Source organism: Ailuropoda melanoleuca, chromosome 3 (assembly GCF_002007445.2).
Source record: "Ailuropoda melanoleuca isolate Jingjing chromosome 3, ASM200744v2, whole genome shotgun sequence".
Classification (NCBI taxonomy): domain Eukaryota; kingdom Metazoa; phylum Chordata; class Mammalia; order Carnivora; family Ursidae; genus Ailuropoda; species Ailuropoda melanoleuca.
The window spans coordinates 99,990,167-100,004,410 of record NC_048220.1 but is presented as its reverse complement, the minus strand read 5'-3'; the positions used below and the strand labels follow the sequence as shown (position 1 = coordinate 100,004,410).

General features: G+C 45.9%; 1 protein-coding gene and 1 non-coding gene across 7 annotated transcripts in view; both read left to right on the top strand.

The window, feature by feature from the left end:
- CYFIP2 (cytoplasmic FMR1 interacting protein 2) overlaps nucleotides 1-14,244 on the top strand; it is a 123,971-nt gene that overhangs the window by 41,676 nt on the left and 68,051 nt on the right. For 5 of the 6 annotated variants that reach the window (XM_034656803.1, XM_034656804.1, XM_034656805.1 and 2 more), the window contains 7 exons: nucleotides 1,847-1,966; nucleotides 2,502-2,627; nucleotides 6,076-6,242; nucleotides 6,944-7,091; nucleotides 10,387-10,540; nucleotides 11,467-11,623; nucleotides 12,176-12,272. In XM_034656803.1, coding sequence (XP_034512694.1) covers nucleotides 1,847-1,966; nucleotides 2,502-2,627; nucleotides 6,076-6,242; nucleotides 6,944-7,091; nucleotides 10,387-10,540; nucleotides 11,467-11,623; nucleotides 12,176-12,272 — 969 coding nt within the window. Of the gene's footprint in view, nucleotides 1-1,846; nucleotides 1,967-2,501; nucleotides 2,628-6,075; nucleotides 6,243-6,943; nucleotides 7,092-9,418; nucleotides 9,494-10,386; nucleotides 10,541-11,466; nucleotides 11,624-12,175; nucleotides 12,273-14,244 lie in introns of all 6 variants that reach the window. The other variant, XM_011219266.3, reaches the window with a different exon arrangement.
- Nucleotides 3,591-3,697, top strand: LOC117801659. The gene has a single exon (XR_004624408.1). It is a non-coding gene; the product is annotated as a U6 spliceosomal RNA (small nuclear RNA).

The following is a 14,244-nucleotide window of genomic DNA, read 5'->3' as shown; positions in this document are numbered from 1 at the left end:
CAATGCACAAACCTCAGAAAAAATACAAATATGCAAAGGAGGGAAATCAATCATGTAAAATTCTACCAAGCAGAACCAGCTGTGATTAATATTTGGGTTTATACATCCTCCTGGACTCTTCCCATATATACCCTTCTAGTAAATGTCTATGTTGGTTTGATAATCACAGGTCCCCGATTTGAACCTGAATGACTCTGCACTATCCCACGTTTGCTCACTGGTTCCACCACATGGCTGGCAGCCATAGTGCACATGCTTTCCAAACCCAGCCTCCGAAAATGTCCTTGATCAAAGGGCAGCATATTTGAAATGAGGACAGTCAGACAAGTGCGCACAGTGTGGTCATTAAACAAGTGGCCCATATTCTTATGAGGGCTCCTGGAAGACATGGACCAAGGTCAAGCCCCAACCTTTAGCTTTCTTAACCATATTTACAATCATCTGGACTAAAGCTATGGGAATGATTTCAGAGCCTAGGCCTCCCTCATCCTAGTCAAGTTTTGGTGTGATCTCAGAGTGAACCTGGCTTCATGTTGTCTTTTAAGTTGTACATTTTACACATGTGTCTACACAGACAATTCTTGTTACTATAGTAATTATATTCTGTAAAGTGGGCATGAACACTGGATCAGCAAATACTGAACCATTGCTCCTCGAGGAAGTACAGAGTAAAGTTCCTGTGAACCTCTGGTCACAATGTTTTCATAGGCCGATCAATGTATAACCTTGTTTTCTGTGTGTTTCTATTTAAAGACACCATATATAATAAAAATTATTGATTCATTGACATTAATTCGCATGCAGCAGCACTATAACTTAACGTCCAAACAAAGCTTATCTAAAACACCTGCTTTTCCCCTAAGACGCATCCTAGCCTTCTTGCAGTTAGGATCACTACACAGAACTTTAGTACCCCAGTTGGGGCCATTTTAAATAGTGAAATCACCAGTAAAAAGTACAAAAATGTAGAAAATGTGGCATTAAATAAACCATGACAAGGACTCACATACAGCATGATTTCTGAAACAAGAAGGCAGAGATTCACCGTGTTCAACCTCAGAGGGGACATGACTCAGATTTTTTACCACTCTGCACATACCTGCGAATGACCAGTCATGGGACTGCAAGTACTGACTTGGAGATTACAAATAAATTTTAGGGAGTAGGAAAATTCACAAATACAGAACCCACAAATGATGAGGACTGACTCGATATGTATACACAGACATGTGCGTCCATACGTGTATGCACACATAACGTATATGCGCACATGCATGCATGTGTGCACGTGTGTCTGAACGCACATGCGTACGTCCATATTGCCTTACGGAATAAGACACATTCAAATAGATGTTTGTCTTCAGTGCTTTTCAGATGGTGAGTCATCTAATTAATGAGTTGTGAAATTAATTTAGTGACTTATGATTAACATTTTGTATGAAATAGAATAGACAGAGGAATTCTCATGTGTTAAGAGTAAAGTTGCTTCATGAAAAGTGTTGGTTCGTGTATATATATATATATATATATGATCTCTATGCAGGTATGTGTTCCCAAGTCACTGTGATGTGCCCTTCCTACTGTAATTTGCATTTAACAAATTTGAATGCCACAGCTCTGCAATATAGCAGGGTAGTTGTGAGTGAGGCTATGACGTCACACCGCTTGAGTTTAAACCCTCAACCATTTACAAGCCATGTGACCTTCAACAAAAAGCATGTCTCAACCTCAGTTTATCTATCAGTGGGGTGTAATGATAGCACCTCCTTTGTATTGTTCTTGGGGGAATCAGCGTCTGAGAGTGCCAGGCGCATACGTGCTGAGGGTGACGACCCGTGTTCCCCAGGTGGTGACAGGCTCCGGGCTGGACAGCCAGAAGTCAGACGAGGAATACCGCGAGCTCTTTGACCTGGCCCTGCGGGGCCTGCAGCTTTTATCCAAGTGGAGCGCCCACGTCATGGAGGTGGTAGGTGTCCCGAACGCAGAGGGCTTGCTCCTCCCCGGGCCCCTCCAGCCTGACTTCTGTTCACACGGACTCTTGTCTGCTTCTGCCTCTCCCTGGCAGTCTTCTTGTAGCAGCCTTATTGAGATATAATTCGCACAGCGTACCATTCACTCATTAAAAATGTAGATTCATTGGTTTTTAGTGTATTTGCAGAATTGTGCAACCACAGTCAACTTTAGAATCTTTTTATCAATTCCAAAAGAGACCCTGTACAATCAACCCCCATTCCCAAGCCCCGCAGCCCTAAGCAATCTGTCTTCTGTCTCTATAGATTTCCCTATTCTGGATGTTTCCCATAACGAGAATCATATACTATGTGGCTCTTTGTGCCTGACTTCTTTTATTTCATGACTTTGAGGACCATGATCCATGTTGGAGCATGAATCAGAACTTCATTCCCTTTTATGACTGAGTCATACTCCCCTGCATGGACACAGCACATTTGGTTTTTCCCTTCATCTGCTGATGGACATTTGGGTTTTTCCTCTCTCCCCAGTACTCCTGGAAGCTGGTTCACCCCACAGACAAGTTCTGCAACAAGGACTGTCCTGGCACGGCAGAGGAGTATGAGAGAGCCACACGCTACAACTACACCAGCGAGGAGAAGTTTGCCTTCGTCGAGGTGGGTGCTGACTCCCTGCTTCCCCTCCCCCCTCGCCCGTCCCGCCTGTCTGCCCCAGAGGCTGGTGCTTGGTGTTGATCCCGATGGTTCCAGTAGTGCTTCTAAGCAAGATGGCAGCCGTGGGCCTCCTGTGTGCATACACTTCTCTGTCCTTCTCCTCCCGCCTGAATTCATCTCTGTCAAAAGTTACTCTTCAAGGATGCCTGAGTGTTGCAGTAGGTTAAGCAACCCGCTCTTGGTTCCGGCTCAGGTCGTGATCTCTGGGTGGGGGGTTGAGCCCTGCATCAGGCTCCATGCTCAGCACAGAGTCTGCTTGAGATTCTCTCTCCCTGCCCCTCTGTCCCTCCTGCTTGTGCTCTCTTTCTCTTTCTAAAATAAGTAAATAAATCTTAAAAAAAAGTTACCATTCAAAAATGATTAGAAACTCATTCTGTTCCTAAGAATCCAAGGGAAAGCATTCACTCCAGTAGAAAAATGGGCAAAAGGAAACCAACAGCAGAAACAAGGACAAATAAATGGCTAAAAGAGATAAGATACATGCCCAAGCTGATGAATGATCAGAGAACTACAGATGGAAAACAGGATGAGATGAGTTGTCAGATGTTGGACCCCTAGGATTTAGTGTCTCATTTTCTTACCTTTTCTTATTGTCCATCACTTATTTTTGTTCTGCTTTATGGGATATTTCCTGAAGTCCAACTCTTTATTAGTATTTTTTATTGTATCTATTATATTTTTAATGTCCAGAAGCTCCATCTTGTTCTCTGAATGTTCCTCTTAGAAGACCCCGTTCTTGGGCCATGCATGCGATACCTTCATGAAGATAGTATAGTATTTTTATTATCTTTATTGAGGTATAATTTATGTTCAATAAACTGTATCCACTTGAAGTATATAATGCCAAGAGTTTTGACCATTGTATAGGTCCCTATGAAACCACAAAGATTAGATACAGAACATTCCGTGCTCCCTTCGGCAGCATGTGTACTAAAATTGGAACAGTACAGAGAAGGTTGGTGTGGACCCAGTGCAGGAATGACACACAAATTCACAAAACATTCCCTTTAAAAAAAAAAAAGATGCGGAACATTTCCATCTCCCCTTAAAGACTTTGTGCCATTTACAATCTATCCATCCTTGGACCTGATCACTTTTTTTGTGTCACCATAGATTTGTTGGTATTTTTTATCAGTTTGTACTGTTGGTTTTTTTTGGTGTTTGGCTTCTTTTACTCACCATCATAATTTTGAGTTTTATCCGCATTGTTCTGTGTATCAGTAGTTTTCTTTTTATTGTTGAGTATTAGTCCATTGTATGGATATATACTATAATTTGCTTACCCATTCCACTGTTCCAGCTTTGGTCCAGTATGAATAAAGTTGCTTTAAAGATTTCAGTGCAAGTCTTTGTGTAGATACAGGTTTTTATTTCTCTTGGAATGGTCCTATTGTAGGTGACTGCTTAACTTTTTAAGAACTGCCAAATGGTTTTCCACGGTGGATGTACCATTTTATATTCCCACCAACGGTGTAGGAGAGTCTATTGCTCCACACCCTCACAGTCTTTGATACTGTCAATTTTATTAGTTTTAGTCATTCTAATGGCTGTTTAGTGACATCTCATTGAGATTTTAATTTGCATTTCCCTGAAGACTGGTGATATTGAGCATCTTTTCAAATGCTTATTGGCCATTCATGTATCTTCCTTTGTGAAATCCTGTCTTCTGAAATCTTTTGCCCATTTTTTAAATTGGGTTTCTGCCTTCTTCATATTGAATTGTCAGAACTCTATATGTTGTAGATACAAGTCCTTAGTCATGTATATGTTGTAAATATTTTTTCTAATTGGTGACTTTGCCTTTTCATTTTCTTAGGGGTACCTTTTGAAGAACAACTGTTTTTAATTTTGATAAAGTTCAACTTACCAATTATTTTATGGTTTGTGATTTTTGTGTTCCAGCTAAGAAATCTCTGCCTAGTGCAGAGTTGCAAAGATTTTCCCTCAGGTGAAACATATCTGCACACTCTGCTGTGTTTGGAATTATTCTGAAACATCTCCATTATCTCTTCCTTCTTTTGTCTCATTATTTTCTAGTTATGTCTCTAGCCAGGAGCCCAGATGTTTTTGTGATGTAATGTTCCTTTAAGGCTTCTGTCACATTATTTCTCTACACTAACGCTTCTCTCCAGCAAAACCACTCTATTTGTTGGTTCTAATGAAAATCCTCACTGCCTGAACTTTGTCCTCACCATTTCTTCTAACCTCAGATGTTCTATTTATTCCTTTAAGGTTTAGAGGAAGAAAAAAATCTTAGCATGTAAACTCATTCATTGCTTTATTCATTCCTTTTCAACAAAAATGTTCTGATGGCTCACTACAGGCCCAGGTGGCATGCACAGGGCGTGCACAGCATTGCTGGGCCTGGCCCTGCAGCACTTACAGCCCGGGGCAGAGTGTGGAAATCCAACACACCATGATGACATGTTGTCATGTCATCAGACCTGACACATCATGTCAGGAGTCTGATATGGCTTGTGCTGTCCCCTCTGAATTCTGAATCACTCTAGATATTAGCACTTGTGGCTGATAGAGACCAAAGGATCAGGCTTGTTGCTGGTGAAGCTAGACTAGGGATGTGACTTCCACCCAAGGCCACCCAAGACTTCTTATTCCTCCTCCACCCCATGAAACTTACCTACTGGGAAACCGACAAAGCAGCTACAGAAACACATGCCTCTCTTGCTCGGAATGGGGAGGGAAGGGTGACTGCATGGAAAAGAGAGGAACCCAGCAGAGAAGGTGCACACACCAAGGCAGGTTAGGATACACTCATCGCAAATACCTGTCTCCCCGTCTCTGCAGCCAGATGAGTAGGTGAAGAGGCCAGGGAGGAGACAAACAGAAGGGTAGAAGCTTTCCCTCACCCGAGACTCTACCGAGATTTTATGTCATAGGAGGAAGTTCTGTGGGCTCAAATAGCAAATGACCAAATTATTTCAAAAGCCGAGATTGTAAAAATTCTTCAGAAAATGTCATGGTCAAACAAGGTTCTATATGATAGGGTCTGCGTGTGTGTGGTAGGTAGAGAGGCCTGTAGAAGTCAGAGTGGTCCACAGAATGTGGTCCGGGATCTGGCTGCTATTGTCAGCAGTCAGCACTGAGATGGGGAGCACGTGCCAGAGTGAAAGTGAGGGGCATCTGAAGCACACGGTTCCGTTTCGTTAACATCTGTACCTTGTAGCAGGCCTTCTCTTGATGAAGGAAGCTGAGGGCTGATTTCCATTCTGGCGCACATTTCTTACCTCACTACGAACTGGGACTTTGAGTAGCGCTGGCCTCGTGCTTCTGAGCATCTCACACAGCACCCTTCTTGCAGTGTGGTGAAGGGTACTGGACGAATAGGTAAGCTGAGGCACAGCGAGCCTGACCTTGATCTGTGCCTGGCCAGGTGATCGCCATGATCAAAGGCCTCCAGGTCCTCATGGGCAGGATGGAGAGCGTCTTCAACCAGGCCATCAGGAACACCATCTACGCGGCCCTGCAGGACTTTGCCCAGGTGACGCTGCGTGAGCCCCTGAGACAGGCAGTACGGAAGAAGAAGAACGTCCTTATCAGGTGGGTCTTCAAATGGTCTTTTCCAGGGGTCCCATCAAAAATCAAGGGCGCTAGGTGCAGACCACAGGGGAAGTTCCTGGCTCAGTCAGCTCCCAGCACCACCTCTGCACACACAGACCCTTCTAGCAAGTTCCAGCAAGTTCTAGGAGGCCTTCTTAGGAGATTGGACATTTGAAATGAATTAAGCCTCAGTCTCTGGGGTTGAAGCCTGTAGCCACCACTAGCTGTGCGCACTTGGTCAAGTAACGTACTTTCTCTGAACCTTGGTTTTCCTCATTTGTAATGAATATAGTGGTATTTACTTTATTGACTGTTAGGATAATAAAGTGAGGTAATCGGTGTAGACCTAAGCACACAGCAGCACAGAGTAAGTATGCAGCAAATGTAAGCTATTATTAAAACTTCAAACATACAGAGATGTAATTGGGCTAATGAAGCTCCCCTGTAATGAGAAAGAAAAACAGCCAGTGGGCATCAGACTCACCCATGGTGCTTATTGAAGAGCAGACTTCTGGACCATGGCTCAAGCCTGTGGAGCCAGCAACTCTTGGGGGGTGAGTGGGGGCAGGAATGAGCATGCTTCCCCAGCGCCCTGGAAGTCTAACACAAGGGTCCTGGGCTATCATAGGCTCTAGAAACAGGCTTGCACAGCCTCCTTCCAATGGTAAAACCGGGTCTGAGTATCGGTTCTTCCTTCCCAGTGTCCTGCAGGCAATTCGAAAAACCATCTGTGACTGGGAGGGGGGCCGAGAGCCCCCCAATGACCCGTGCTTGAGAGGGGAGAAGGATCCCAAAGGGGGATTTGACATCAAGGTGCCCCGGCGTGCTGTGGGGCCCTCCAGCACACAGGTAAGTGGCTCCGAGGCCAGCCAGGCCATGGTAGCTCAGGGGCTGGGGGGGCCTCAGGCAGGAGGGGCAGGGTCCAGCAGCTGCGCTAGTCTTACTCTGCCATCTTGTTTTAATACAGGAGGGAGGACTACCAACTTAAGATTCAGGAGACCTGGATTCTAGTCCTAGAAACCCGTGTGACCTCGGGCATGTTACACAGTCTCTTTGTGCCTCAGTTGTCTAATCTGGCAAATAGGGGTCCTACCAGGATGGGCTGTCTCCTAGCCCTGTGAAGTACAGGTTCCAAAGTGTAGGAGGAGTGCAAAGTAGAATCTATATGTATCTGTCCTATCCCTCTTCAGTGAACCCTGGCCCCTTACCTGCAGTGACATCCTAGCTTGAGAATTCACGAGTTCTGCCTCTGACATGCTGTGTGATCTTGGGCAAGCACCTTGATCTCTCTGTACTCTGATTATCTTCTCCATTAAGTGAAAATTATGAAGGAGATCATGTTACTGACAAAACGTTACTATTATTATCCCCCCAAATGCATAAGTACCAAAAGCCCTTGATCCCTTAGAGAAAGTCTAATAATCAGAGGATTCAGAGTTGCTAACCGAAGCTGCTGAACAAGAGGTCACCTGTGATTTATCCAAAGTAGTCAGTAAATTGAAAGAAAGAAAGAAAGAAAGAAAGAAAGAAAGAAAGAAAGAAAGAAAGAAAGAAAGAAAGAAAGAAAGAAAGAAAGAAAAAAGAGAAGGAAGGAAGGAAGGAAAGAAAGAAAGAAAGAGAAAGAAAGAAAGAACGAAAGAAAAGAAAAGAAAGAAAGGAAAGAAAGAAAGAAAGAAAGAAAAAGAAAGAAAGAAAGAAAAGAAAGAAAGAAAGAAAGAAAGAAAGAAAGAAAGAAAGAAAGAAGAATAAGCAATTCCTGGTAGGCTTTTTGAGGTATTGAGAAAAAAGTGTAAGGGTCCATCAAACGTTCAGGGGGTCTTACAGGAACTGCCCCTTGACATGACCTTTCAGCCTGTCTCAGCTCTGCAGTTGTGAGTCTGAACCATCTGAGATGAGCCATCTGAGGCCCATCCCCATCCCTTCTATGTGTGTGTGTGTGTCTGTGTCTGGGCAGGGGACGGGGAGGAGGGACGGGACAGGACGGCTTCTCAGCACCATAACTTCCCTTGGCTTCACAGCCCGTGGGCCAGTTTGCACTAACCTTGCTGGTCTTGGAAATCCCAAGGAAGCTTCTACAAACACTTGTGTGTAATGTCAAAGACCACAGGCCTTTCCAGCCTAGAATATCCTGGAGGGGCTAAGCAGGGCTTTCGGGTGTTTATGTAAGTCCCAAGACTTGAGTGAGGGAGACACAGACAAAGCAGAAGGGAAACTGGAAAGGAGGATGAGGGGAAGGGCCAAACAGGCAGGGAGGGAAAGAGAGAAGGAGAGGAGAGGAAAGAGTGTTTATATAGGTGGTCTGAGAGGGGAGTGTGGCCACGAGTTAACCCCCCACCACCGCCAAATCCTGTGAGGTGGCATGGTTGCATTGAGTAGACTCCTAACAGTCAGAGCTGGCAGAGCCCTTAGAGACAAGCTAGTCCCAGTGCCCTCCCTGGTTTACAGATGGGGAAACTGAGGTCCAGAGAGGGGAAGTGACTTGTCTAAGTCACAAGGTGAGTCACAGGTGGAGGTGGGACAAGAACCCAGGTCTCCTGACTCCCGCCCCAGGGCTCTGTGAGGGTCTTCCAAGCACAGTAGACAGGGGCACCTAGCACAGCTGGGCTGTTGGCTGGTCTGATGCATTAAATACTCTGCTCAGTAGAAGTAGGTGGGAAAAGAGTTCCCCCTTTATCGATGGCATGGATTTTCACATAGAATTTGATACAAATCAGTCAGTTACATGGATTGTACTTGATGAATTCTTTCCTGGATGATTCCAAAGGCCGTCATTAGAACAGTGCTTCTCAATTCTCAGGGATGATCAGACCTGCCCCCCAATGGGGTCGGCGAGGGTGCACTGTCCACCGTGGTAGCTCTTGGACCATCACGGGAAGTGCTGTGGTAGGGGCCGCTGTGCCCCTCCCCTCTGTGGCTGCGCTGCCCGGCCCAGGGCCAGGCGCATGGTGGGGACGGTCCTTGAGGAGATCCGGAGGCAGCCAGGGCAGACGTGGTGGCAGAGGGAGGTTGGAGCTTCTGAGAGGTGGTCGGCAAGTGGCCCCTAGCAGTCGCGGCGGCATTCCCACCGTATACAATACCTCTTGCTTTTCTCTCTCTCTCTCTCTCTTCTCTCTCTCCCTCTTCCCTGTCTCTCCTGCCCTCCCATTCCCTCCTCCTTTCTCCTATCTATGTCTTAGGCCTGCCAGTGGTCCCCGCGGGCTTTGTTTCACCCCACTGGTGGCACACAGGGCCGAAGAGGCTGCCGATCCCTGGTATAACACCGCCTGGCTGGGTTGGTTGGGGTACACTTCTCCAGGAGGCAGCAGGAATGGACTAGCCTGGCTCCTCAAGGCCCCTTCCAGCCCTAAGATTCAAAGGCATATGATGTGGAAAGATCTAGATTAGCACTTGCACCCTTTGCACTTAAGGCCCTCTGTAAGTGGGAGTTCATTGTCTAGTAGACCTCCTGTGTAAGTACCCATCTTCACCCGCTTTCCACCCAGGATTTTGGTAGGCTGTGTGATGCCGCTGGCGCCACCAGAGGGCGCCATCGCTCAGTAATGGATTCAAAGCGCTAAGGGTCAGAAGCTTGAGGTGGTGGGGTGGGGGGCTTGCTCTGATCAAATCGCACTTTGCAGTTCCTCAAAATGTTAGAGCTGAAAAGGACTGGTTTGAGAAAGCATCTGGTGCAGCCCCCTCATGTTAGCAGATAAGAAAACTGAGGCCCACAGTGGCACTTTGTTGCCCAAGGTCACACAGCAAGACAGGAGCAGTGCCTGGCCTTAGACCCTAGTCCAGGACTCCATCCAAGGTACCACCATAGCCAACCAGTAAAGCAGAGAGTGACTCCAGAGTGACGTGAACTGAGGTTCTCCTCTGATGCCCACGCCCTTGGCCAAGCAGAACAGGCAAAAACCTGGGTCTTGAATGACTTGTTATCAGGCCCTGGGCAGAACGCCCTTCCTGGGCTGGCCAATCTCCCTTGTGAGGGTTTACATGTTTCAAATTCACTTCTCCAACCCTAAACTGGTGCTTCCTTAAGACAGTGCTTTCTAAGAGCAGACATCTGCAGAAAAAAAAGAAAAATATAAATATAACACAGAGAAACTTTACCCCAGGGTGGAGGGCCAGCCTCTGACCTTCTCATCTTCCTTTCTCTTTGAAGCTGTACATGGTGCGGACCATGCTCGAATCACTCATCGCAGACAAAAGCGGCTCCAAGAAGACGCTGAGAAGCAGCCTTGATGGACCCATCGTCCTCGCCATAGAGGACTTCCACAAACAGTCCTTCTTCTTCACGCACCTACTCAATATCAGTGGTGAGTCGAAGCGTCTGGGCAGTGAGGAGAGGATGAGGGTCCCAGGTCCCAGACCAACTAAAGCTGTTGGACCAAAAGTTGCAAAGAAGCATGGTCATTGACCAAAAGAGGCACATTTTGCCACCGAGGTAAAAAATGCACACTTTCTGGTGGGCTTGGAAAGGCCAGGCTCGGTCCTGCTATTCTGACTCCGCTAAATTCGTTTGGTACACATTTGTGGTTTATTTGTCATGAAGTCCTTAGTAGAGGGGATTAATACCAGCAACATAACCACAGTAACAGCCAGACATTCGGTCAGCCTTTTCCTTCTAAGCAGCAGCTCTGAGCTGGTTAGTCTTGTTGCCTCTGGCAAAGGAGGCTTCCAGGCTGCACCCCACCCCTGTGTCCCCCATTCCATGCTCCTGTTAGCAGGATGATTGTGCAGGTGAGACAGGGCAGGGGGGAAGGAGAGCAGCATCCAGGGGCGTGGAAGTGGTAATGCATCTGTTGCTACTGAGAAGAATGGCCTTAACAAACAATCCAAAGTTCTCCATCAGAGCGCAGACCAGGGCCCTTCAAGGCTTCTGAGCGATGGAAGCCAGAATTACCGATACAAGGGCGCCTGACTGGGGGTCTTCAGGATGGTCGTGTAGGGCGATGAAGGAGATTGTGGGTGTAGCGAAAGCTCTAAAACATCACTGCTCTCCTCCCCCCTGGGGCTGCTACTGTGAGCTGAACAAACGCTGTTTTCTAAATAGATGTTAGACTGGCCTTCAGGTCCAAGAGAGCAGGATCTACTGACAAAGTCCTATTTATGAGCATCTGCTGTATACTAGGATAGCGGTAAGAATAACAAAAGCAGTAAGGACCAAGTTAATAACAATAAAAGCAAAAATCTTTTGGTGCTTCTCTTGTATAACCCACAACTCTTTCCTTTATGCTTTCAGAAGCCCTGCAGCAGTGTTGTGACCTCTCTCAGCTCTGGTTCCGAGAATTCTTCCTGGAGTTAACCATGGGCCGGCGAATCCAGTTCCCGATTGAGATGTCCATGCCCTGGATTCTAACAGACCATATCCTGGAAACCAAAGAACCGTCCATGATGGAGTAAGAGGCAGGATTGGGTCAGCAAGGAGGTTCCCAGGGTGCGGATAAAGGGTAGTTTGCTAGGGAGCTCTGTTCTTTCCGGAACTTTCCAGATTAGGCAGTGTGCCCCACTAGGGAGAATGCTCCCACGTAGGATCAAGTCCCACCAGATTTGACTCAGCCTTGCAGATAGGCTCAGGATTCTACCAGCCCAGCTGCCATTCTGGTGCTCTGTCAGTTTCAGGGCAGCTGTGCCTGGAAGATAGTCATTTCTGGGGACCAGGAAGCTAATGTCCTTAACTGCTACCTGATTTGATCCCAGGCTCATTTTTTCAGGCCTTGGATTTATTAGCATCATGGACTTTTAATTTCTACAGGCAGACCGTAAAATAATTCCTAAGCATTCCTAAGGCAGGCTGGAAACCTCAGAATGCTGGAAGGCACTCTCTTGCTAACCCCAAGTTTGTTCACGTGTTCACCCAACACTTCGTATTTCCCATTTCCCAAGCTGCATCAGTCGGCTTGCCTTCAGAGAGATTAGTAAGCTGCCGGCCTCTGCTTTTCTGTCTTCAGGTATGTCCTCTACCCCTTGGACCTGTACAATGACAGCGCCTACTATGCTCTGACCAAGTTTAAAAAGCAGTTCCTGTACGATGAGATTGAAGCCGAGGCAAGTGACATTTTTCTCCTTTTGTTGCTCTAATCTTATTCCGAGAATCTGGACTTTTTAAATCTGTAGCTATTGGCGCTAGGTGGGCTGTCTTAGTCCATTCGGGCTGCTATACCAAAATACCACAGACTGAGTGGCTTACAAACAACAGAAATGTATTTCTCACTGCTGTGGAGGCTGGAAGTCTAGATCAGGGAGCCAGCACTGTTGGGTGAGGGCACCTTTCTGGGTCACAGACTTCTCATTGTATCCTTGCGTAGTGGAAGGGGTGAGGGAGCTCTCTGCAGTCTCCCTCTTAATTTTTTTTTTAAGATTTTATTTATTTTAGAGCGCGCTAGTGTGCACACAGGTGGGGGGAGGGGCAGAGGGAGAAGGAGAGAATCTCAAGCAGATTCCACACTGAGCATGGAGCACAGCGTGGGGCATGGGGCTCAATCTCACGACACTTGATCTCTTGGAAAATTAACCGAGGGAGTCACCCAGGCGCCCCTGGTCTCTCTCTTATAAAGTGCTAATCCCGTTCATGAAAGCCCTACCCTAATGACCTAATCACTTCCCAAAGACCCCACTGTCTAATACCCATCACTTTGAGGGGTTAGGATCTCAACATGTGAATTTTGGGGGGACATAAACATTCGAACCATAGCAATGCGGGATCAGTAACTTGTTCTGGAGAGTGATCTCTTTTTATGACTTTTTCTTAAATTGCGGTGTAGTTGACACCCGATGTGACATTAGTCTCAGGTGTAGAGCACAGTGATTCTACAACTGTATGCCAGGCTACACTCACCACAGGTGCAGCTCCCACCTGTCCCCATACACTGCTCTTATAATATCGTTCACTATATGGGGAGTGATCTTTGCAAATCTTGATCATCAAGGAGGACCCAGACCGGGATGATGGTCTTTCTTTTTCAAATGTATTAAGGGATAGTAGATGATAGAACTGAATATGTTAAAATTAATTTTTAATGGGTTTTTAGGGTTGGGTTATTTGCCTAATAATAATAATAACAGCAATATCATGTATCAGTTATTATGTATTTATAACTTGCCAGGCACAATGCTAAACACTATAGAGAAATACTTTTAGAATAACCTTTACAGCAATTTAGAGAGGTATATGCTACTATCTGTTTTACAGATAATAAATCTTAGACTTAAAATAGTTATCATTACACCAAAGTCACACAGCTTATAGTCACTAGTACTGGTAGGACTGAAGCAACCATCCTTTCAACTATTAAGCTATTTATGACAAAGTCACTCAATTTATTATTACACTTTATTTCTGTAATGGTCCGGATAAGCTAGGTTATGTTGCAGTGACAAATAATCACAAATTCTTAGTACCTTGCAATCAAAGGTTTATTTCTCCATTATGGGTTGGTTGGGGGCTCTGGTCCATGTAGTCTTCAAGTTGAAACTTACGTGGAACATTCAGTAATTGCCGTATCAGAGGAAATGTCACTGGTACTTAAAGCTTCCACCTGGAAATGACACACGTCATTGGTCAAAGTGAGTCACGTGACTGCACCTCCTTTTCCGAGAGGAGCAAGGAAGTCCAATCCTGCCACGTGCACAAGGCCAATGGCAGTGACGGCTCCCGAAGTTTCTCAGTTTTGCCTCCTGGGAACTGGAATGATAGTCTGGGTTCATCTTCACTGCATGGGACTATATAAACACAGACTGAGGCCAATTAGGTAAAGATATCATGGAACTATAAGGCATTCTTATTTATAAAGAAGAGACATGAATGTTTCACCACTGACTTAGTTTGACAGTTTATGTATATCAAAGAAAATCTAGTAGAGATGCTGCTTGCTTTCTCTACCCTCCAGTTTCTATGGCAGTTGAAGACCTTGATGGACCCCAGCCCAGATCTCTTCTCCTGAGCACAGACTTGGGGGGAGAGATTCTAGGAGACAAGTGGACTGGTTGCATCTTAGCTCTGACAACTCCCTGTTCTGAA